The 25,743-nt window shown below is 40.0% G+C and overlaps 1 protein-coding gene across 2 annotated transcripts; it reads right to left on the bottom strand.

The window, feature by feature from the left end:
- Positions 1–4,150: 4,150 nt before the first annotated feature.
- LOC128362006 (protein ENL-like) lies at positions 4,151–22,933 on the bottom strand. 2 transcript variants are annotated; one of them, XM_053322627.1, is made up of 12 exons: positions 22,852–22,933; positions 17,367–17,547; positions 16,292–16,374; positions 14,989–15,132; positions 14,016–14,141; positions 12,144–12,803; positions 11,804–11,894; positions 11,276–11,387; positions 10,081–10,180; positions 8,829–8,906; positions 8,048–8,119; positions 4,151–6,770 (listed from the first exon to the last, which is right to left on the bottom strand). In XM_053322627.1, exons 1-12 carry the CDS (start codon positions 22,861–22,863, stop codon positions 6,642–6,644), a joined length of 1,788 nt encoding a protein of 595 aa, XP_053178602.1. In that variant the 5' UTR covers positions 22,864–22,933; the 3' UTR covers positions 4,151–6,641. The 2 variants fall into 2 exon arrangements, with proteins under 2 accessions (XP_053178602.1, XP_053178603.1); XM_053322628.1 differs by having other exon boundaries at positions 8,838–8,906.
- Positions 22,934–25,743: the final 2,810 nt, after the last annotated feature.

The raw sequence follows: 25,743 nt of genomic DNA, 5'->3' as shown, positions 1-25,743 counted from the left end.
GTGAATCCTAACTTATGTGCACTGCAGAGTACAGGTGAGGTCAAAGGTTAACATATACGGAGGCCTCTGAGTTTAAAATGCTGACAGTTTTTGTCTTGTGACCACTTAAAATTTAAATTAATAAGGAAATAATTATCAAAATAGTGACGATCCACTTTCTGTCAATCACTTAATTCATTAATTGAGTAATCTCTGAGCTTTAACTAATACATTCTAATATACAGTATCTTTCCCTCAATAGTACATTTATAGAAAGTCAATCGAGAAACGGTTTATATATAAAATTGTATGAATAGCTAGCAACAAATTGTGGAGCTTTATCACAACATAACAATCATTATACCAGAAACAAACACTGATTATTTTCATTATCAATTAATCATTTTGTCAATGAGATGTCAGAAAATGAAGCCCAAGGTGACATTGTCAGGTATCTTGTTTTGTCTTTAATCCAAATATATTCAGTTAACCATCATGTATGACAAAGAAAAGTGTAAAATCCTGATATTTGAGAGGTTGGAACCAGCAAACAGGAGACATTTCTGCTTCAAAATGACTGTAACAGTTACATCATTATGAATGTAGTTTGCGATAATAGACTAACCCACTGGTTATCAAACTTTTTTGCTTCATTTATTGTATTTTATTACAGAAAGTGTACGAAACCCATAAAAAAACAGTCATAAATTCTGTCATTTTGATACTTATGAGAAGAATCATAATGAAAATAAATGATTCCCCTTTTAGCTGGGGACTCCCTAGAACCTCTTCAAGGGCCACTGGAGGTCCCCAGACCCCACTTTGAGAACCACTAATCATCATTTTTGATCATTAATTTGCAACATTGCTCATGATGATTTTATACACTGAGAGGCGAATTAACCATCTCATCATCAAATTAACAAAAATAAACTAAAATTTGTCAGGTCAGTTATAACATTTTAATATTAATGAGATGGACATTTCATGGCAGCAGAGGCCTCACGATACATACATCTCCTCAGTGCAGAGCTGAGTCACACAGGCACAATTTATTGATCAGCCTTTGCTAATAAATGTCCGTCCCTATAGTGACTTTTACTCGATAGATGGTCAATGCATCATGTGTTATTCCCCGGCCCGCTGCGTGTCCTTTTAACCCCACACACTGCATTGACCATCACATGAACCCTCCTCCACTCACACAGCCATGACCGGGTCAGCCGGCGGTCAATGATCGGACACCAGGGAAACAGTACTTAATGACTTTATTAATAATATGATTTCCAAATAAAAAATAACATTAAAATAACATGTTTTGTCCTTGTTAACAACTTGCATCATATGGCCACATGGTGGCATTGCAATGCCAAGTTTTTATTTTTAAAAATACCAAATCGTTGTTCTTCTGCCATCCAGTTCATTTGTTCTGCCCATCATTTGTAGCATTGACCACATACTGTATATGCGACACATTCCCCCCCCCCCCCCCCTCCCCACCCTCAGTAAAAAACAAACCTTTATAAATACAGGCAACCCTGTCCCCTTGTCACAGACACATTATGACGACCACTGACACAGGAAAGACCCCGTCTGCACATGCCCCCCTCCCTATCCCATCCCACCCCACCCCCCCCCCCCCCACATATTTGCAAGGAACCATTTGCTCTATATTTTTGCTTTTTCCTCGTCCTCTAGAGATCCACACAGTAGATATTCTACCTTTGCTGTATTATACACGTATTATATATAATATAGTCTCACTCCTACAGCCCTGCTCATTGTTTCCTATGATGTGTTTCTTCAGGCTCAGGGGATCATAACAACAAAAATAGAGTGACGATGACTGTCTGTGTTTGGGCTGCGTAACCACAGAGTACAGACTTATAAAAATGATATTCTGAGCGGAAAATTAAACACTCAAATCATAACTGGACATAACACAGAAAATATAATTTTTTTTTTTTGTTTAGCTCAAACGTTTTCAGTTCCCTGAACCAAATTGTGGATTCTGTGTCCTAGTTCTGGTCCAGTTTTTCCAACTGGAAGCAGAGGGGCGATAACAAAGTTTAGATCATCCAGCAAACATTTCCAACACCTGCTTCTTGGTGTTCAGCTGTCATCAGAATCATGATACACAGAAACATACAGGGAACGACCCCCCCCACCCCACCCCTTTAACATTTTACGCCTAAAATAGATTCAACAGGCATGTTTGTTTGTGAATAATAGTGACAAAACATGCCAAAATACAAATAAAGACAATTAAATAACAAAAAAAAAAAAAAAAAAAAAAAAAAAAAAAAGGTTGGCAAGGAAAAAAAAAAAAAAAAAAATCAATTCATATTGTATTGCATGTAAATATTGTATAAAATCCTTAAAAATACAGTTTAGGTAACTACTTAAGTACTTTAGTCATCACAGCCAAAAGTGCAGAGGTCCATAAATAAAACATTGACTGCGGGTAGACAGCGGGGCTTCTCTTGAGTCGGCGCCCCCCCTGGGAACCCACTCCACCGCCACAAGGGGCTGAATGAGTGCCAGGTCAAAGGTCAGAGTTCATGAACTAGGACTTAAAAGTTCCTACATCGATGCACAGAGAAGAGAGGACAGGAAGGTTGGTTTTTTTTGTTGTTGTTGTTGTTTTTTTTGTTGTTTGTTTGCTTTTGTTTTTAAATCGTCTCCTATCGCTGACATACACACTCGCAGATGCACAAACCTCACTCACACAGTCGCAAAGTTCATTCTCAGTAATCACTGCCTGAAGTTCTGTTGACAGAGGCACACCTAGAGAAAATGAGGGCCAGACAGAGGGGTGGGGTGAGGGGCAAAGGGTAGGAGGGGGGGGGGGGGCAGTTACTGTAAGGCGGTGGGGATCCAGGTTTTTTTTTTTTCTTTTTCTTTTGAGTCCTTGCTCAGACGGCGTTTTACAGTAAGAGCAGAGGGAGTGTGTTCATGTCGCTGAGCCCGGCAGGAAACAGAAAAAGAGTTATTAAAGCTATCGCAGCGTCAGAGTAAATACACTGTCGGCAGGAGAGGAGGAAGAGGAGAGGGAAAAAAACAGAAGAGGAGGAGGAGGAGGGGGAAGCAGGGAGGGAATCCTTGATCATTGAAGGTTTATACCACAGTGGGCTGGTGTATGTGTGTGTGTGTGTGTGTGTCTGTGTCTGTGTGTGTGTGTGTGTGTGTGTGTGTGTGTGTGAAGCCTAAAAGGGGCCACAGGAACTAACACACCAGGGGCCTGTTTCACAAAGCAAGTTCACCTCAGTCGGTCTCTCTTTGAGCGTTCTCTGGCTTCACTAAAAACCAAAACACAGTGTCGCTCGTAGAAACGGGTCTCACAAAGATGACTTCCTGGTTCTCTTAAAAACAAAAAGAAAAAACACAACCCGGTTCAACAAACTCGCTCACGCCATTAAGAGGTGCAACAAGACACCAACCAGATGCCAAAAATTGCCAGATCAGAAGCCGAGTAATTAATTTATGATAAAACCGTTGATCAGTTTGGGTCGCAGCAGCAAAAGAATTCAAATTCAGCGACGCAGATCGAACTGTAGAAGACAAATAAGAAATATACGGCAAATATAAAAAGCGATATTCAAGTAGTAGTAGTAATCAAACTGCTGAAAGTAATTGGGTGTAGTTAAGTATGTGTGATTGACATATTAAAACATGTTTGGTATTCCACTATGAGGAAATGTGGATTTTCATCATTTGTGCTCTTGTGTGTTTCAAGGTGAATAGCAGCAAAACATCAAGAGGAAAACTACACAAAGAGTAATTGTGCACAAAATAAGGCTCGAAGAACAGAAAGCTTGATTACTGTGTTTGTTATTCGTGGCTACAAAGAGGGGAACCTCTGGTTAGCTGGCAGTTGTTGGGTTTTTTTTTTGTTACAAATGATCAAGAGAGAATTGGGGATTGTTCTGCAAACTATTTGGGTGACTGATCATTTCAGTCGATAAAAATGCCGAACATTCACCGGCTCCAGATTCTCGAAATGTGAGAATTTTATGCTTTGTTCGTTGCTGGTGAGCTAAAATAAAACATTTAAATGTGTCACCTCGAACTACGAAATAGTACGACGAGTATTTCTGTTTGTTAAATTTTTTTTTTTCTTAACATGATCCATCTATGTATCAGTTTATCAAGGAAATATTAGTCGGATACATTTTTCTAAGTTAGTGTGTTAGATGAACTCTGGTGAAGCGAACGTAAACATGAGTTCATCTGTTTAAAAGCTAATTTTAACAGTCTAGCTTTTATTTCATTTAATAGAAATGCTTGAGTTGGCATTTCTTGTCATTTAGGATCATCTGTAGAAACATTGTGTGTTCATTAAGTCACTATATTTTTTTGTAGCTGCACTGATAGATTATGAACACAGCACTGACACTAAACTCATACGCCCTCTTCCTGCTTCATGTTAAAGTCCAGTTATAAAGTCAGATTGGGACATTAATCTTTATCTTTATGGTTTGCATGGACAGATTTAATCTCAATTAAACCCTGTCTGAAGCAGTATAGTGATACAACTTGGTTACAGGGAGTCATCTTTGTGAGACCGGACAGACTGCTTACACTCAAAAGGTATCAAACAAACACTAAATCATGCTTCATGATGCAGGCCCCTGACAAATACATTTCACTTTTAGGGAAAGAAAATACACAGACCGCTTTGTTTAGCTTATTTTTCTGCCTACACGTCCTTCGTGGACGCTGTTCAAGTGCCTGGAAACTTGGTATCAAACGCTCCACCATTAGTTCAAATACTTCAAAACCTTTTGAAGAGGGAACCTGGATCCTATTCAACAACAACTGAGAGCGCTGTCTCATTAAAACACACAAACACAGCTGAGAGCGACTGTTACTACAACTAATTAACGTATCTACCACACAGTCACCTGACGCTCCCTCTTTAAAAAACACTGAACCTAATCTCAGAAAGCAAGAATATGAAAACATGATCACCGTTGATGAAAGAAGAAGAAGGAAAAAAAAAAATAGTTGTCTTAAAAATTTCTAGAGAGCTCAATTAAACAGAAATCTCACTGACAAAAGGACAACAGCCTACAAAGACACTGGAGAAGGAGTAAGCACTGCAGGGATGGAAGCCATTAAGACAATACTGGATATTCAGGCTTCCCAATTAACACTTGTTTCCCCGAGCAGGGATTTGGAGGGGGGTTTGAGGGGGGTTGGGGGGGGGGGGTCCTTCAATCTGTGTGACCATGGCTAACAGAGCGCACACCCCCCCTCGCACTGCAAGTCGCAGAAAGGCACTAGAGTGGGGCTGTTGCTAGCCGTAGAAAAGTAAAAGCGATATACATTCATAGCTCACAGGTTATCTTAACCGCAATCTGGGAATAAATACACAAAATGCACTTGTAGAAAAATAAAATGTAAAAAAGCGTGGCCCCTATTTTTTTTTTCTTATTTTTGGATTCTGGGAGATAAGTATGGCTACTTTTTCACGGCTTTTTTTTCTTTTTTTTTCCTTTTTAAAACCCCCCCAACCCTACCCACCACTAGAAGGCAATTCAGGAGTGATCCTCTACCGCTCTGGCCGCGAGCAGTCGAGCCCTTTCATGCACGTCGATATGGGAATAAGAGGAAGAGGAGGGTAGAAAGAGAAAGAGAGAGAAAGAGAGGAGGGATGGAGTGAGGGGGCTTCAGTGAGAAGAGGTGGTGGTGGAGGAGGAGAGGAGGGTGGCTGTTGGTAGGAGGTCAAGGCTCAGCTTTCAGTGCGAGGAAGTAGAGGGGAAAACTCAACAGAACATATGTTCAGATGGTTCAGACAACAGAGAAACCTCATCCGAAAACAGACACACACACATACGGCACGCTTCTCAGTGTCTTCATGTACAGTGTTAAGTGTAAGGACCTGGGAGACAAACGTGTGCATGAATCTGGATTTGTTTGGTGTGTGTATATGTGTGTATGTGTGTGTGTGTGCGCGCAAAAGGGGAAAAGGAGGGAAAACCGACTGTTGTTTGTGCTCGAGCGTCACCAACAAAAAAGAAGTCAGTAAACCACAAAGACAACATCTCCTCTTAAACCTCGGCAGCGCTCGCTCACACACGCACATGACTCGAGAATATGTCGGGAGAGAAATGAGCTCCAGCTGACAGCAAGGGGGAAGGGAACTGGAGTGTTCTGCCGAGTAAGGAGTGTGCGTGTGAATGAAGAGGAGGAGGAGGAGGAGGAGAGGAGAAGGAGGAGGAGGAGGGAAGTATTGGGTTTGCAAAAAGGAGGGAGCAACATGAGTGCAGGAGGGCGAAGGAGGGGAAGTGGGGTGCATTCCTCAGCTCTGCACAGAGGCTTGACACTCGCAAAAAAAAAAAAAAAAAAAAGAGATGTGTAGTGAAAATCCTGACTGTAGACGGAGTTCAGCCACTCCGGTGCTCCTCTCCCACCCTCCTGCCACCAGCTCCGACACTCCTTCTCATACCTCCTCTTCCTCCTCCACCTCCTCATTCTCCCCAGCGTCACGTGAAGGTGGTGTGTCTTCATGTGTTTGTTTGTGTGTGTACGGTAGTTGTTCGATGATTCAGTCAGGCCTGTGAAACAGCTGCGACAGACGTGGCCGCTCTTCCCCTCTTTGAGGGGATTGCGGCGAGTCCACCTCTGCCGCCACCGCCCACAAAAAATCCTGCTTCCTGTCACGTGGCCGTCGCTTCCAGGTAGCTCTGTAGTTTGCGGACGGTGGACTCGTCCAGTGAAAAGAGGTCAAAGTCAAAGGTGGTGTTGGTCACGTTGAAGTGGCCCGTCTCCTCGATCAGGTTGACAATCTGACACACGGGAAGAGACACAGACATGGAGCAAAAATTTAAAAAAAAACCCTCAATTAATTAAAACAACAACAAATACAAAAAAAAGTACCAGTGTCACTGTTGCCACATCCACAGGTTGTAGCAAACACATTACATTTTATTGTTTGAATGAAAAAAACCTCACATACATGTTAAAGTCACGACTAACGAGGTCAAATCTCTGACCTGGTGAAACTTATCGCATCTCTTGTGTAAAGGAGTCCAGTGAGACCAACTATGCAGCTCTGACTTGATAAAAGTGGGAAAGATATTTTAAATTTACATCTGTTGAATGAGTGAGATGTTTTACATTACTTCTTAAAATCCAACTTAAAAAAAAACTTTTATTAATCTCAACTTTTTTGTTTCTAGTTCAAAAATGTTTTGTCATTTTTACAGATTTGACCTTATTGTATGCATTTATCATTATGTCATTTAATTGTGCTGCTTAATTGTTTCAATTTTTTTTCATTTATAACGATGTTTGGAAAGGTGCTGTATAAATCAAGCGTATGACTTTACAGCAAACATTCACATTTTCACCGTGTGGTTTTGTATTCAGGCTGATATTACTGAACCAACGGATCATAGTGAATGTTATGACTTCCTCAATAAAAGAAGGGACTGAACACTTTCAACAGAGACTCGTCAACATGTCAGGACTAAAAAACTGGGACCGCTAGGCTTGTATTCATTGTGAATGGGAACTAGTTTTACAATCCAGCAGAAAGTTGGGGCAAATGTCTTCTGTTCTGTTTCTGTCCACTGAAATGTGAGCGAAAACCAGCAAAGAGCATATTACAGAATTGTTCACTCTTCGACTATGTGAATATTCATCAACTTGTATGTGATTGTTGCATTACAAATTTCAACATTGCATCCTGTGAGGTAAGCAAAAAAGAAATATTGCAAACAAGTTAATTCTGTACTCAAGAAACAAAAACAATGCAACAGAAAAATGAAGTAGTTTCTCGTGTGTAGTACAGCTGCTACACAAATCACCATTGGATATCCAGTTGGAGCAGATTATGTAAATTATACACTCAATGCTACACACCAATAAAACTACACATTCATGAGAGGTGGAAGACTGCTTTTAACATAACCACCATGTCCCTCAAACCACATTATTCAAGGACAATTTCAGCAATATATGATCTTTTTGGTGTGTGTATTTTTAACACGGTTATTTCTGTATTATGCTTTGTAGTGTGAACAAATTATTATCCGCGTATCGGAGACATGACCACACACACCTGCTGCAGGACGTTACGCTCCCTTAAAGCCATCAGTCTGCGATGAAGGTCCACCAGCTCTTCCGTGTACGCCTGAAGAGTTCGGACGAGGTGACAAGAGGAGAAAGACAAAAGAGAGGAGAGAGTCTTGCGTCAGTAGAGAAACTCGTATATTTGAATTTTCTGTCTGTTTCTCTCTCTCTCTCCGCTTGTTGAACATTGGCAAGACATGTTGAATCTCTCTCTGAGGGTGTTGTAAATTTTAAAGTCTGCAAATCCCTCCGAGACAAAGTTGTTATTTTAAGGATTTATACATAGACTTGACTGACACTCAAAACAAGATCATTACCGTGCCGTTCTTAGCTGTGATGGAAATATTTGGATTCGAGATCAAGTGTGTAACAAGATTACGATGTTTTCTAGTAATCAATAATGATGTTGAGGTTTCATTCACATAATCTCAGACATCTGTTTGTTCTCTGATTGAAAAACAGTGTGGTGAAACAAACTGAAATACACTAAATCACCGACACAAAGCGCTTTAGTGTGAACTTAACTATCAACAAAATCTATTTCAGTGAAACACGGCAGATGTTTTAAAGTGAAGGAGTGATACGATCATTTTATGAGATTTTCACTTTATCAGTACTTGATTTCTTTTCAAAAGGTTCATAGTCTGTAGTCTGTTTACACATCTGGATCAATTCACTTGCCTTATTTCCATCTTGAATTCATTAATGCACTCATTGAACATCGTGTGTGTGTATGTGTAAGAGTTAAAAGCATAAAAAGTTTGATTTACCCTTCCTACCTTGTCGTATCCCTTCTTCAGCACCTTCTCTGAACGAAACGAGGAATCTGGACTCTTTCTGCCCGACACCTACGCTCGGACAGAGAAAGATGAGATTGGAGAAAGAGCGAGGAAAAAAAAAAAAAAAAAACACAGAAGAGGAGAGAGAAATTACAGACAGAAAATACATGAAAAAAAGAGAGTCTATGATGTAAGACCATCGGAGAATGTGGGACATTGATGACAGCTAAGGATGATCTATTATGCACATTTCCAGGTCTGCATTTATATTCTTCAGCTCCACTGATCTTCTCAACAGTTCAAAAAAGTGGCAGTGGCTCAGGAGTTAGAGCGGGTCATTCACCAATTGAAAGACTGGTGATTTGATTCCAGGTTCCTCCAATTCACATGTCCAAGAGTCCCCAAATAGCTCCCGATGGGTGTGCAGACACCCTGTGTGGTAGCTTGCTGCTATGTAAGTGTGTGTATGTATGTGTGTATTAATGGGTGAATGTGGTTTGCAGTAAAAGCACTTTTAGTGGTTGGAAGACTACAAAGGTGTTATATAAGTGCTGTTCATCTTATTTACTTATCTAATACACCTTTACTCAGCCCCTTAGTTCAGCGTCCATCTGAAACGGGCTGTTTTAGCTCCTGTTTTGATTGGTCAGAATCAGGAAGCTGCATCATGGCACACTTGTAGTCGCTTGGCAGGCTACATCAAAGCATCATAAAACAAACTATAGAAGTAGGATTTTCGAGTCCATATTCAAGCCGGAATCATATTGGAAATATGGCAGTGAACGAAACAAACAACACATGGAAAAACCTTTAACAACTATCCACGGAAAATGAAAAGAAGTCACAAACGAATCATTTAGACTTGAATGAAGCCCTGGCTTTTGACTTGCAGGCAGCATTTTTTCAAAAACTTTTTAAAGATGTGTTAAATGTAGCTATCTGACATCATAACAGTTTATAAAGGACTGGAAAAAGCACAATGGCTTCAACTTAGTCTCTTGTGTAGCATCACTGCATTAAAATACAGCATGTAAGTCTAAATTTATGCCTTAGAGTGCTTTTTAATACTGTTTTAATCATATAACTCATGAATGGCTTTTTGAAACAAATCAAGCAACAAAGCACTTAATGTTGGAATATGATCATGAATCATCTCGTCATTATCACCAAGTTTATATTCTGGTCAAACTGCTCTGGCTTCGATATGTCGTATTAGCAGTGAAGGGAAGTCTGTCTGACTCACTTTGTTATTGGAGGAGCTGTGTTTCTGCGGGGGAGGAGCGGGGTCTCGACTGGGGCGGTGCGAGCCGTCACTGCTGTCACTCTCGCTGTCCAGGCTGAGTCTGACAGGGGCGACAGGGCGAGGTCAGAGGTCAATCACACACAGACAGACAGAAAGAACATATTGTCATATTGTTTGCTGTTGTACTTGCATGTGTGTGTGTGTGTGTGTGTGTGTGTGTGTGTGCGTTTGCGTGTCTATGCATCTTAGAGTGCAAATTTAATTAGCTGCCAGTGTGGGGTCGCCACTCAGTAATACAAATCAAAGTCAGCTCTTTTCAGTTATGGGCTTCATCTCATTTCATCATTTGTGAAGGAGACAAAACCACCTAGTACTGTGGGTGTATCTGTGCACCCAAATCCTGGTATATATCTTTATTCCTCTGTGCTGTAAATCTCCATTGTTGTCCAAAAACTATTAAAAACATAACCAGTGAGTCACAGCGCTGCACTGGCTCACATGTTCCTTCACCATGAATATTATGGTCACGGTGGTTTGTTTAGGATTGTGGTTACCATAACAGAGCTTTACTAATTTTCTGTGCTACATATCACAACCTCTCAGCTTTGCACTACATTGTAAAGAACTACAGTGCAACATCAAGAAGTTGAAAATAAGAAATCTATAGAAAATCACCAAATTGTCCGTTAAGGCTTTGAGACTATCTTATCAGTTTACTGCATGTTACACTGTGCAAGATGAGTTTGATAAATGTCTGTGCAATCTGTGTTTGTGCAATATCAGTTTTGATGAATATCAATTCTGATGAAAGCCTGTTGACTCGTAGTATAAACAACCAGAATATATATATGTTAAAAAAAACATATGCATGCAGAGACGTGTCATTAACTTCAGTAATTAACATTTGTGATGCTTTCTCATGCTGTTAAAACATAGCAAATCAATAATGAAAGCTTTGGCCACAGCGCTGGCACTTTGATGCATCGAAACCTCAAAAGAGGAAAAAGACAAGCGTGTGTGTGAACCCTTTTGCAGCCCGAAAAAGAGGGGGGCATAAAAATGCAGATTTTGAGGGTGAATTTGAGGTTAATGTGTTTTAATGAGATTTCCCCACGTTTCTCTCACGATAGTAAACTCTTGTCCGGGTCAGACCGAGATGACACAGTGTTGAAGGGCACGCTTTAGAGAGACTGACCGAGAGTCACGGTTGGGGGGGTTGGTCTTGATGGGGGTCTCCTCCTCCGAGCTGCTATCATCATCATCCGACTCCTCTGACTGGATCTCCTCCACCATAGATCGCAGGGGGCCTGAGAGAGACGGATAGACACACAAACTTTAACACTGCTGACCCTGACACAAACTCATTTTATCTTTTAAGATTTTAGAAGTGACCAAACGCTTGTGTTTTCTATACTGTGGCTTTTGGTCATTGTATTTAAATGTGCTGTTTTTGTTTCTCTGTTATGTTCATTTTACTATTTTTAATAATTGATCATGTTTAATTGTTATCATAATCTTTCTCTGTTTCTTTGCTCTGTGAAGTACTTTTTCAAACAATACAAATAAAATGATCATTGTTTTTGTTTTATTACCTATAAAAAACAAAAAAACAATGTAAACTAAACCATATTTCAAAAGCCTTTATCAGACCCAAACACTTCACGTTAGATCTTCACTTCCTGAATGTTCATCTCTCTTGTGAAGCCAGCTGTGTGGTCTGTACCTTGCCCTGGTTTCTGTCCTGGCTCAAAGTCCGAATCTGAACTGGAGTCAGAGCTGGAACTGGAGTTGGAAGGACTGGAGGGTGCCGACTGCTGCAGGAGGACGAGGAGAAGAGAAAAATATGTAAGAAATAATAACTGAGATAAGAAAGAGATGTGAGCTGGTAATTCTCATATTCAAGATCCAAGACTTGGAATCAAATGAGATCCAGCTTTCAACTTTGTTTGCTTAAATGCATTTGTGTAATAAATCTATAAAAATATAAATTAGCAAGTGTAGAATAAAATATGGTGATCATACAATGAACAGCATGTCATAAAATCCTTTCATTTCAAAGCTACCTCTGACTTTGAAGACGCTTCATCCTCTGAATTCGACTCTTCGGACTCTGGAGGTTTCTTGGGCTCCTTCAACTCTTGTTGTGTGTCGTTTTTGCCTTTGGCCCAGCGACCCTTTTCCTTGGAAGGTTTCTTCTCTGCGTAAGGTTGACTGGCTGCAGATGATGAGGAGACGCGGGGAGACGTTCCTGTGAAGGCCCCGCCAGACTGTGCCTTCGGCCCCTCAGAGCTGCCTTTCTTCTGCTTCTTAGCGCTAGGTTTGGGAGACTCTACCGTGGAGGGCCGTTTCCCGGGGGCTTTAGACTCTGTGGGCCCTCCGCCTCCTCCTCCTCCTCCCCCACCCCCTCCACTCCCAGCCCCCCCTCCTTTAGGGGACATGCTGTCCATCTTTGACTCCTTCAGTGTGAGTTTCGGCTCTTTGAAGGCCGCCTTGGGTAGGACCTTTACTTCATCTTTCACTTTGATCTCTGACGGCTTTTTCGAAGACGAGGATGAGGAAGAGGAAGGGTCGCGGCCACTCTTGCTGCTTCCATCTCTGTCGTTGTCCCCTTTCGATGTGGCTTTGCTCTCAGAGTCTTTTCGGGGACGTTCCCTATGCTCCTTGGTCACTTTGTGCGGTTTGGGTCCTTTGCTGCTGCCACCACTTCCTTCTTTACTTGGCTCCTGGAGAGAAATAAAAAAGCTGGATGAACAGCAGCACTGTCATCATCACTCTGCTCTCAAAGCACCCAGCTCAGGGACTCTGAAGAGGTACAGGCTCAACTGCTCACAGACATCAGTCGTGCCAGTCTATTCTGCACTGTAGTTACTGTATTTACTGAGAATCAAGTGTCAAACAGCTTTTTTATCAGGATAACTTCAGCCAAAACTACAAAAAGTACTAATTTCTCAGTTGGAACCCATTAGTCCAGAGCTGCAACAAATTATTATGTTTATTATATTCTTGATTAACCGCTTTGTCTATAAAATACAATTAAATAGTTTTAATGCTTCTTATAACTTCAGAGAGTCAAAGGTGACATCTTCAAATGTCTTGTTTAGTCCCTCCAACTGAAAGAGAGAGAAATGTACACCCCAGGCTCTTTTCTCACCTCTACGCGATAGTCAATCACAGTTTGAAGTGGCTGTCAATGTTGGATTGCGGCAGTTACAGAAATTGATGGACATTTCTGATCTGACATCAGAAAGGTATGGGTGAAGATTGTTCTTGAAGCTATTTGACTGTCCAACAAGTTTTGACAGAGTTGGTTTCTGACACAGCAGGATGAAACCGAGTCTATTTTCAGCCTCGTGCTGGTGCTGACCTCACGCCTGCTCATGCCATGTAAAAAACATGGATTTCTAAGTCATGAAGAGGATGATTAGTTAAAAATAAAGTTGCCAACATACGTCTTGACTCAAAACCAGATTATGTAGAAAAACCTATTTGTAGTCAAAAATGTAAAAAGCCAGTCATTTCTTTTTCAGTCAGGCACGAAGAACAACACTGGTCTGTGAAGGGTTAATACAATAACTGTGACAATGATGGAAAACTGTTGTAGTTATCCTGAAGATCTCACAGTGCAATGCAAAGGGATCAACTTCCTGATTTCCTCTGATATGTCCCGTCTCCTGGTAGATAAGCTGGCTGAGTGATACTGCATACAGGCATACAGATGCTCAAACACAGTCGGTAGTGATTAGAGAGGCCTGAGTCAGCGTGCTCTGAAAGCTGATTGGATAATTTTGTTGAGGACATACAATGCTCATTTTGAAAGTCAGCCATACTTTTTTTTCATTTAAACAAAATGTCAATAAAGTGACTGGAACGATTAATTAAATAGTGAGGTTTTCAGTATAACTACGATGGAGAGTTTTGTGTTAACATTAACCAACCTTTGACACATGCGAGGTCTTTGTCTTCTTGGGGTCTGAGAAGGCAGAGAGTGGGATAGTGGGGAGCATTGGGTAGTCTGGACTAGGTCTCGACACAGCTTCGGCCCCCTCTGGAACCACCAATACCTAAATAAGAGAGACAACAGTTAAAAGAGGCTCTGTGTTGGTGTTTAAAGCCACCAAACATCACAAATGCAGTGTAGCAAGTGTAGAATAAAATATGGTGATCATAAGATGAACAGCATGACATAGAAACTCAGTTTGAAAAAGTGGGATCGTCTTCATCGTATTCAACGACTAGATAATTAAATGTCACAACAGCAGAGATTCTTTTTGAATTGAGAGTGTACACTACAACCAACAGAGAGTGTTGCATTATGGGTTGTTTATAGCCTTAATGTTGCTAAGCTAGTGAGTTTCTTTAAGTTTGTTACAGCTTGTTTGTTGATCAGGTGTATAAAAAAAGACACCCTTAAATGTATCACGGAAAATCATTTTTGGCTGATTCTTCTGACAGGAGAGAGAAAGATCTGACTGATTGATGTTCTGCTTTAATGGAAGTATTTCTGTTTCATGAAAAGTACTTTCTCCTTGGATTAATAATATCTCACAAAAACCTTTCTATCAGGATGAGTGAGAAATTGTGTTGTACCTTCAAAAAGTCTATTTGGAAAATGGGGGTGCTCTTATATTTAGGTTACTACGATATTTGGCCCGGGCTTTTATTTAACTCCACTGAAGACAAATTCAGGCTTTTATATGAGAAATTATAGTAAAATACATCATGTAGTAGCTGCTACCACTGTACTATTGTGGATAGCAGCACTGCTATTGATTTTAGTCAGTCATTCAATCATGAGTCCACTCAAACTGGCAACCAGCCCGGGTGTGTGTGTGTGTGTGTGTGTGTGTGTGTGTGTGTACATGTGTGTGTGTGTGTGTGTGTGTGTGTGTGTGTGTTTTTTAGCCTCACCCCGCCAGCTTTGATCAGCTTTCTCCTGAATTCTTTGGTGGGGTTGTTGAAGGTGAGCTTCTCACAGCGCAGGTGGTTGACAGGCGGGTTTCCCTCCAAGTTAAGGAACAGGTCATAGTTGAAACACACCTTTTTTGGCTCCTCCTAAATAAGGAACATAGAAGAAAGATTGTTTTTTAGTCATTGTGTCATTTCAACCGCTCTGTAACGGCCTGCGCCACACAAGCTCGTTTGTGTTTGTCTTTCTGCATCACTGCCCAAGACACACTCACCTCTCAATACCTACATATTTCACAACAATAGATAAAAGCTGAATGAACAAACGATCACCCTGACATGGCTGGAGCCTGCTCACTGATAAGAAACGACCTACATTCCTGGGAGAAGTAGAGAAGCGGACGATTATAGTCGAGGGAAAGGCATTAAAATGCTCTGGAGGGATTTTATAAACAGAAATGTCTTTTTTGTAAATGTAGAGATGGATGAATGGTTGCTGATGTTTATACTACTCGTGCTTCCCTTTCTGTATTTTCTTGATCTTTTTGACAGATTTGTTCATTGTGTATAAGGGTAATTGCACATAAACAGAGGAAGCACATTTCTTGGATGCAGTCCAGTAGTCTAATATTATGAAGACTTTCAGGAGACGATGATACACAAATGTGAACGTATATACATCTTTGTTTCATTATTCATTTAAATGACTGGTGGAGACTAAGACGCGCTGGTATAACAGTGTCTGCTCATTTTTATTATTTCACTTTCATAAATGTCTCCATGTTAAAAAAAAAAGTTTTTTACTGACATTCATTAAATGATCTGAACCAATGTCACGTAAACCAGTCTATAAAAGGCTCTGAACTGTCGCTGAGGTTACATGTACTTAAGTAATCTCATTATTCTTGGCTTTCGGGCGGTAACCTGATTTCCAAAACGTCACGTTAAAGGAAAACCAGTTTCCTTCATCAAGTTAAGGACTTAACCTGGTTAACACTGGTAGGTTTCTGCTGGAAAAACAGGATTTCTCCTAAATAACCTGGATTCGTGTGTGTGTGTAGAGGCCGTCCATCCATTCATTTCAATAAATCAATCAATATTATAGTTCCTGCTGCATTTAAAATAAATCAATTTACTACACTCAAACCATATTGAAGTGAAAATAACTACATATGCCCCACATTTCGAACAAACTTGCACCATTCTTTCTTTCTAGTATTTTTTTTTCTCTGCCCAAATTTCTACACTTACACTCTCTACATGGTCAGTAGTATACAGCCAACTTATCTGTGTCCATTTTTCTCACCTTGTTCTTGAAGTAAACCTCAATAGGCATGAGGAAGCCCGCGTAGCCCGATTCCTCTACTTTGTACGGAGGCTCCTTGCATACTGCAGACAAACAGAAACGAAAATACAGTTAACCGTCGAGAGCAACACGAAAAACAAAAAAAAACAGCTACACCCTCCAAAGTTTCAAAATGAGGTCAGAGACAAATTACGTAACTTTATTTGTACATTACAGCCGTGGCCAACTGTATACTGTGTCACCACGACAGTAATGAACATGATATTTATTGTTTAAGAAGTAGTTTTTCATATAATAGAAGATTAAAAAAAAAGATACCCTGTGTTTTTAACCTCTAGTAGCTCTGTGGAGCAGTTTTTTTTAAGAGTGGGTCTCTGTTTTGTTTGTTTCGTGCACGGTGATAGGTTTCCAATAGTTTCACATTATTAAACTGAAATACAGGTAGCCGTAATGTCCCGGAAACCGCAGTGGTGTGGCAACGAAGGCAGAATAGAAGAAGACTGCATGCTGGTAGACATGAATTTAAGAAATGCAACACTTAATAATAACGCTTTGCAGATGAGTTTTTTGAGGAAGGAAATGCACTCGACACTTGTTAGACATCAAGGTTACACACAGTGCGTGTTGGTGGGTGACACTCAACTAGTGGTAAACTTCACAGGGCACTTTCTGCTGTACTTCATACTGCACAGACTTTGTATTATCCCCCTATAGTCAAATATGCTTTCAGAGTTTCAACTTTGTAGATGTGTTTAGGCATTCACTAAGATGGGTTGTTGGAGCTGTTATTAAAACAGTCAGGAACGTAAAATAAAGAATGACACATGGATTATTGGGCTGCACCATTATATAACCATTATCCTACCTGCATTTTTTAACCATGTGTGCTCCTCTAATTATTTTACATTTCATGCTATTAATCTCTGTGCAATTAGTTTAGATCCTTACACATTTTAAATGTCTTGTTCTGCATTTTTCTAAGTTAATGTATTTTATGACATGTTGCTTTGTCTCACAGACAGCGGGAATGTGTGTTTGCATGAATGTTGGGATATTGTTATCTCTGCCATCTTACCTCTCTTGGGTTTGGGGAAGCTCTCATGTAGGCGGAAGACAACCTTCTCTACAAAGTGCTGGATGTCACCGGTCTCTGGCCCTCGGACAAACACCATCCAGTCATGTGTGAAGCCCTCTGATGTCACTTTCTTCCTCAGCTGGGCTCTGTGGCCCAACTCCAGCTTCACCTGCACAGTGCACTGAAAAGAGACAAGGACATAGAAAAGAGTCAATAATTGTGTGTTATTACACTGGATCTGTGAACTACAGAGGCAGAGTGAGAAAACATTTCAGATCAAGGAGGAGATGACAACGTCAAATCGAAACATGTCAGCCGTTATCTACGCTTTCAGCATTTTGTGGTGAGCACAGCAAGGTTAAATAAATGCCTTTTTGGACATTAATCTGTATGTGAATGTTTTCTCACGATAGAAACATTTCATGTAACCGGCATTACACATCATACTACTGTATAGTAAGTGTGCTAAATGAAATGAGTCGGCCTAAAACAGAGGAGAAGTAGAAGACAAGTGCTGGGTAAGTTGAAGTTTACCCTACATGATGTTTAGAATAAAACAACTAGAGTGCCATGGTGCAAATATATGAATTATCAATCAACTTAGTAACATTAGTAATAACGTAGTTAGAAACCTGTCAGATAAAGAGAAGCGGCATTGTCCTCACAACAGATAAGCTGAAATTGGTGAATGTTTAGCATTGATACTCGACAAATTACTGCCAATTAACTGCTTGATTAATAGTTTTTCTCTAAAAAGTAGTATCCGTGTTCCTTGCTTGCACCAGATGTTACATATTATCATGTTTTTCAAAGAACACATATCACAAATGTGTCAGACTAAAAAAAAACAGAAATACTTTATTCTAAAAATAAACAGATGAATAACCTGAATTTAAATTGGTTTATCACACTCGTTGACTTACTTGCTTATGATAATAATAATAATAATAATAATAATAATAATAATAATAAGTAAACAGCAGCTGAGACACCTTTCAAACTGAGGTTTCTTATGAAATAAACATAAGAAAAGCCAGTGAGTAAGATTAACCCAAGGAGGGGGGGCATTATTCATTGGCTTCTGATTCAAGCTTGTGCAAAAACCTCCAAATTTCTATTTTGAGTGTGTGGACTTTATTCTTGAGGGGAGCGGCCGAGCACTTGGCCTGGACAAACACAAAGCGGGACCGGTGTCGGGAAGCTCCCTCTGGAATGGGAGTGATTAGCTGCCCAAACCAGTGGATCTCAAAAGGTTTGTCCAGAAGAGGGGCACACATTGTTGGGCTACCTCTCCTCTGCCAAGAACAATGACGGCAACGGGACGAGCGAGTGACACCGAGCGCTGGTGTGACAGGGCTGATAGGCAGAGTAAAGTGAAGAGGCCGCTGAGATGTGGAGAGCAGAAGGGAACGAGAGGGGGGACGAGAGGGGACAGAAAGGCACTTTATGTCCAGGGGAGGACTGAAGAATGTGGGCATTTGGCTCCGGCACTGAGCGGCTCGTGAGCTGGGACTGAGTGGGGGGATTAGAGGGGACCGGATTGAGATGAGCACTCTCACACAGTCTCTCTCTCTCTCTCTCTCTCTCACACTCTCATACACACACACATACACACACACACACACACACACACACACACACCTCTTCTGGCTGGCACTCTGCCCGGCCATTCTGTGGCAGTAATGCCCTTAAACTCCAGACTCCACCACACCCATAGAGAGCAGCCGTGGAGTCCCTCCAATCATCAACACCTCCCTCTCTCCCTCGCTCCGCCCGACGACTCCACAAAAAAAAAAAAAAAAAAAATCAGGAATGTGATATGGACAACACTAAAACCAGGATGATGGTGGACCAAAAGGAGGACACCGATTCTCCACAAGAAATTAATGAGAACAAATTAAAATGCTTCAACGCGGGAAAAAACTGACAGAATTCATACAAATGATCTGAAAATTAAGACGTTACGATTACATTGTGATTATTTTTACAACCAATTAATCCAATTGTCTTCATAATGCATGTTTTGCCCAAGACTTCTAGAGCTGCAACAATTAGTCAATGAATGAGCTAGTTATTATTGTCAACAGAAAATGCATTGCTACTAATCACTACTTTTATTATTGATTCAAGTATTTTTTTAATTTATTCTGATTCCAGCTTCTTAAAATGTGAATATTTTGCGTTTCTTCCGTCGTCTTTGACAGTAAACTGAATATTTTTAGGTTGTGGACTGTTTGTCGGAAAAAAATAAGACTTTTGCGGATGTTTGGAAAGAGTGATTTTTGGAAACAGTGACATGTTTTATCATTTTTGGACATTTATAGACCGATCCACTAATCTATGAATCAAGAAAAGACTTCACAGATTAACTGATGATGAAAATAATTGTTAGTTGTAGCCCTGAAATGTTTAAAACCCAAAGATATTCAATTACTATCAAATATGACAAAAAAAGTAGTAAATCCTCAAATCTGAGATGTCTGAACGTTCATTTATAAAATGACTGAAAAGATAAATAGATACAAATAAAGGTTGCCTGCAGATTAATCAATCAACTGTTTGTTTCAGCTCTAAAGAGAGTTTAAACTAATGATTATTGTCATCATCAATTAGATGTTGATTGTTTTCTCCAACATTCTAAATCCCAAATATACTGAACTATGATATAAAACACAAACCCCCCCCCCCCCCAACTCATTTTAGAAGCCGAATAAAGGAATTTTGAAATCACTTGAGTGATGATCACAAAGGTTCATTTTCTGTCAATTTGCAAATGTATTTACCAGTTCAACAAAATAAAGCCAGGAAAAGAAAATTATATTGATGAAGCTGGACACGATGAATTCAACTGAGTCTTAAAATATTAAACTCAAGACGAATTAAAGCCAGATATCAGAAACACTTGAGTGAGCAGTGTATAAACATACAAATAAAAAAACTGACTACTTACTATAATTTCTGCCAATAATCATAAAATTTTAATCCTGGGAGGCAACATGAGTCTGAGAAAGTAAATACATATTAAGTGAAATGTGTCAAACTGCCTGAAAATATGAAACAGTTTCTCAATCATTCAACTCTTGTCATATCAAATGGGCTAAACTACTTTTGGCATCACATTTATATTTAGCTGAACTCCACTAAAAAGGAAATGTAGCAACGCAAATATAAAAAACAGACCACACAAAGCCACTAAGACTGAGATGATGCTTTTGAGCCCCTCTCTCTCTCTCTCTTTTTCTCACACACAGTGCTCCAATTGAGGGGAAATACAAATTTTGGCAGACACACTGGCTCCCATGAAAACAATGAACTCCCAGCTGCCATGTAAATAACACCCCTCATGACCATGTTAATCTCTTCCAGCTAATAAACGATTGAAGTAAAAGTCAGAAAATTTCCCTCGGAGAGGAGAGCAGTACACACACAAACACAAACAATCATGATGGCGGCGATGGCGCTGTCGCTTTGAGACGCAATCCTTCATTTTGCCAAACACGTACATATCTAAAAAAGACAACACAAATAGACACAACGGTTACTTGTATTGGAAATCACGTGCAGGCATCTTCAAAAGCTGCATGACTATTTGTCCTGTCATCTCAGCTGCAGCGTTCATTAACATATATCCACTCGACGAGCTGCAACGATTAGTCAATCACAAGTAAATTAAGCACCACAACTTTTCTTTAATAATCTGTGATGGAAAATTGAATATCTTTGGTCTGTAGACGGTTGGTTGGCTCAAAATAAGAGATTTCAGATTGCATCTTGGACTTTGGTCATCATTTTCTGGCATTTTATACACCAAACAACTAATCAATTAATCACAGCATCTGCATAAGTCATGCCTCTACTCTACTGTCCGTACAGGATGTGGTTAGATTAATCAAACTGACTCCTGGCTGTGTCAAGACGCTGCTGCGAGCATCAACTTAAATAGATTCAAATGAAACATTAACAGACTGGACTCGACACTGTTCTGGATGTGACTGCGTGGCGAGAGACCAATGAACATTGTGAATTTCACACACTTTTCACACAGTTGCCAGTTTATTGGTACACAACACTTGGCTAAAAATAATGTACAATACAACAGTTTATTGTTTAAAAAAGCAAGACCATTAAACTACAGCCTCTAAAAACGACCATAAAGTTGATTTAATCTCTCTAAAGCAACAAAACACAACAACTTTTAATTTCATTGAATGCTTGTTGGTAGAAAGCATTACTTTCGAGCTATGTGCACCAATAAACTGGCAACTGAGTGTATATTTGTGCAATAAGGGTGAAACATCTATGGTCACGTTCACAGAAGCACAACTTGACTACCTTTCAACTCGTAGCTGAAGACTTCCTCTGGATGATCTAGTTAAAAACTTCAAAGGGGGCCAACGCTGAATGGGTACTAGTTCCAAGAAAGTGGCTGGGCAACTTTCCATGGGTGTGTGTGGCCTTACCATCTGAAATATAGTCTTGAATATAACCTCAGGCATTTAGAGAGTAACCCATTTTGAAGCAATATCTCCCCTACAGTAAGCAGATATGTAATTTGGTTCACCCACTTATCGGCCTGTGGAGTAAATCATGCATCTCTTTGAGGCTGACATGAATCTTTAATAAGTGAGAAACAATGCAAGTATATTAAACGTGAAGGCTTGAACTTGCAAGAGCAAATATGTCTTTAAATCTATTTTGTATTATGTTTTTCTACATGTTTTGGACTTATCATGATCATCCAATTCAAGGGTGCTCATCCTAACTGGAGTCAAGTTCAGCCACACTTGGGATTTACTCAGGTTTTCCACCATCCTGCGTGCGTGCATTTTAAAGTCTTGCAACCCTTTGAATGAGGCGTGCATTAAACATTAACCAACTGTTAGCAAATACTCCTTAGATATCACAGAAGTTGTGTGATGGTTTCTGGTGCTATTAGCCCCGTGTGTGAGGTTTCAGGCCGCTGGCAGTGGAGACACCACCCCGCCTCTCCAACCCAAACCTGGAGAGGACAAATCTTTTCCCCCGGCGCCTTGCAGCGGCTCCTTAGCCTTTAGCCCACGGCCGACACTCTCCTGCTCTCCTGGTAGGTAGACTAGCTTAGCTTAGCTTCACCACCACCCACCCCCCCTCCAAAAAAAGGTTTTCATAGTGTTGAGCGGCGTGCATGTGCTTATTAAACACAGCAGAGCAGATTAAACCCCAGGTGTGGATCTCTTTGTGTGCCCGGTTGTGGCTGCAGCTATGCAAGCGGTGCAGAGCAGTGTGGGTAGACTGAAGCTAGCTAGCAGTAAATACCGATGTATGAGTGCCCAAAGCTAGCATAGCTCCAGAGCCAAACAACTACGAGTTCATTAGCAGCAGGAGCTTTTTTTTTCTTCTGGCTAGCTGAACAGATGATTCATTCCTGCCCTGCCGGCGCAAAGCCTGCTGGCGTTTCCTGCGTGAAAAGTTCAGAGCCAGCGAGGCGACAGAAAGGCTACTCTACCTGGTTCTCCATGTTCCTGTGGCCTCAGTGATTGTTGTATTTATTTACAGCGGTGTTTGCGGAGCGTCTCCCCAGCCTCGGCTCCTCATTGTGTGTCAATCCAGCCCCAGAAGCGGAAGGCAGACGGCTCCCCTCCCCTTCCAGACGGCTGCTGGCAAGCAACCAAAACAGAAAGCTCGCTCGGCCAATCGGAGCGCAGGGAATTTAAGCCCTCTTGAAAGGAGCCAATCAGAGAGAGGGGTAGGCGGGGCATAACTCGAGCCGCAAATACAATTAAAGCATTTTGTGGTGGTTGTCTCGAGTGACAGCGAGCATGTCCCAATGGCTGCTGCCCTGTTTCAATTGTAAAATGCACATGATGTTAATTGATTAATCGGGGCTCGATTGTATTGGATTTACAATTTGAGCCACTGATGGCCGTGCTGTAAATGCAATATCAATAACATTAACAATCAAGTCTTATCTTACTTGTACAACTTTCTCACATTCTTCTTTTACAGAATAAGTTTGTTGAAACTTCTAAGAAGTTCATAGTTTCGTTTTTGGGTCACAAACAAGTCTTATAATAATACATCTAAGCGCATTCACTCAAGTACTATATAAGTACAATGTGTTTTATGCTATTTTATATTTTCACCATTACATTTATTTAAGTATTCAGATCCATTATTTAAGATAATGTACCAATATAAAAATACTCCATTACAAGTAAAAGTCCAGCATGAAAAATTCAACCTAAGTTAAAGTACATAAGTATTTGCACAAAAATGTACTTAAATGATTGCAGTAAAAGTAGTGGTTTGGTCCCTCTGAGTGATACATTATTATGTATGGCATCATTAGATTATTAATACTGAAACATCAATGTGTAAACAGCTTGTTACTGTAGTAACTGCTGGAGGTGGAGCTAGTTTCAACAACTTTGTGTACAGTTAGTTCGTTTAGTCCAAGGTTCTCAACTCCCCTCCAAAAGGGTCACCAGATAAATCTGAGGGGTCATGAGATGATTAATAGGAGAGGAAAGAAAAAAGATCTGATACACAAATCTTTTTTTAGGTTTTGGACTTTTTCTTAAAATTGTCATGCAATATTAGATCATTTGGACATTTTATTGAAATGAAACCATGTGAGAATTTTTGGTGGAGCTGTCAACAACTCAAACACTTGAAATGTGACCCAGACTATACATTGATGTTTGTAAGATGTCAAAGACAAAAAGGTTGGAAACCACTGGTGTCACCTTACCAATGTGTTGTATTTTAAAAGCTTGTTATATTATCCACTGTGCCAAATCCTCATCTGAAAAGTAACCAAAGCTCTCAAATAAATGCTGTGGAGTGGAAGTATAAAGTTGCATAAAATTGAAAAAACGAAGTACCTTAAATTGTACTTAAGTACTTGAGTAAATGTACCTATCTATTTTTGATCAGTTAATAAAATATGAGTTAGAGCAAAACTACCAAACCAAACAGTGTATGAAGTTGTTAAAATAAAAAAACTTCAACAACTACAATATAGAAGTTACTGCATCATTAACAATCCAATAATATGTAACATGAATAGGGGTCATTCTGCATCAACATGTTTACTATTGATACTGATAATTTTATTTTAGTAAAAAATTAAAATGCAGGACATAATCTGAATACCAGTATAATTAAAATCATGCAGAAGGCAGTTTTTCAGAAGCAGCGCGTGGTAGCCAACACGAGAAGTATATTACATTGTATCCTGTGTTAATTTTTGTAGCGCATAAATCAGAATAGCTAAATTGAATCAGAAGTAGTGAGGGACTGTGTTTTGTAGCATTAATACAAATGCTTTGTAAACGTGGGTACATTTGGATGAAAGTATTATTGCCGCCAACTCCACAGGTAGTCGTAATAAGCTTACTCAGCCTCAGTCCAAACTGCTCCCATCTACTGGTTTCATTTCAAATGCTTCATCTGAAAAGAAAGCGTTGTGTCTGCCAATCGAAGAGATCTCTTTAAAACAGAGTCAGGGAGTGAGGGCCCTTTACAGTCAAGTCTCTCCGGTGCTAGACTTTGATGTGAGATTATCGGGGCTCAGCTACGAGGCAGAAGGTCACCACTCTCTCACTGGCTCAAACTGATCCAGTTTGCCTCTCACCCAAAGCTGAGTTAGAAAAAAATCCCACCTGGCTGGCAGACAGAAGATGAAATCCTCCTTTTCAATATGCAAGAAGAGAGAAGAATAAAAATAAAGCCACTTACCACAGATTTCACATACTGGAGGTTTATAACAATTAGAAATACATATTTTTCAATACAAAAGTACAATTTATAAACTAGAAAGACCACCTTGCACCAACCAGTGAAGTTTACATCCATATCAGTCTAGACTCATATAATATTTATAGTGAAGATTTTTATGGGATTTATTAAAAGGTGCATTTTCCTTCACATCCTTGGTCAATAAAGCTGATTCTCATTGAGAGTTGTGGTGCTGAATAGAATATTTTGATGTCATGGTGAAGTTGACCTTTGACCTTTTGGATATAAAAGGTCCTCCCTTTGTCATAATATCATATTTGACATTTATGTTATCATAATTAGCGTACAAATTCTTGAGTGATGGCCAAAATCTAAATCAGTTCATCCTTGAGTTCAAGTGGACATTTGTGCCAAATTTCAAGAAATTCCCTCAAAGTGTTCCTAATATCACGTTCATGAGAATGGGACGGATGGAGGTATATAAATAAGAATGTCAAGAAAGTCAAGAATGTTTAGTACAGTAAAAATGTCACTGTTACTTCAGGCAGTTTCATTCAGATTAAGATCTCTTTTCTAAGAGAGACCTGAGAACAACAAACATTCATACAATCAGCAGACAGTCAGATCACAATCAGATCTGCACGGAGCAAAAGAGGCC

This window comes from Scomber japonicus, chromosome 7, assembly GCF_027409825.1.
Source record: "Scomber japonicus isolate fScoJap1 chromosome 7, fScoJap1.pri, whole genome shotgun sequence".
Lineage (NCBI taxonomy): Eukaryota > Metazoa > Chordata > Actinopteri > Scombriformes > Scombridae > Scomber > Scomber japonicus.
The sequence above is the reverse complement of the archived record's forward strand: the minus strand, read 5'-3'. Positions and strand labels throughout refer to the sequence as shown.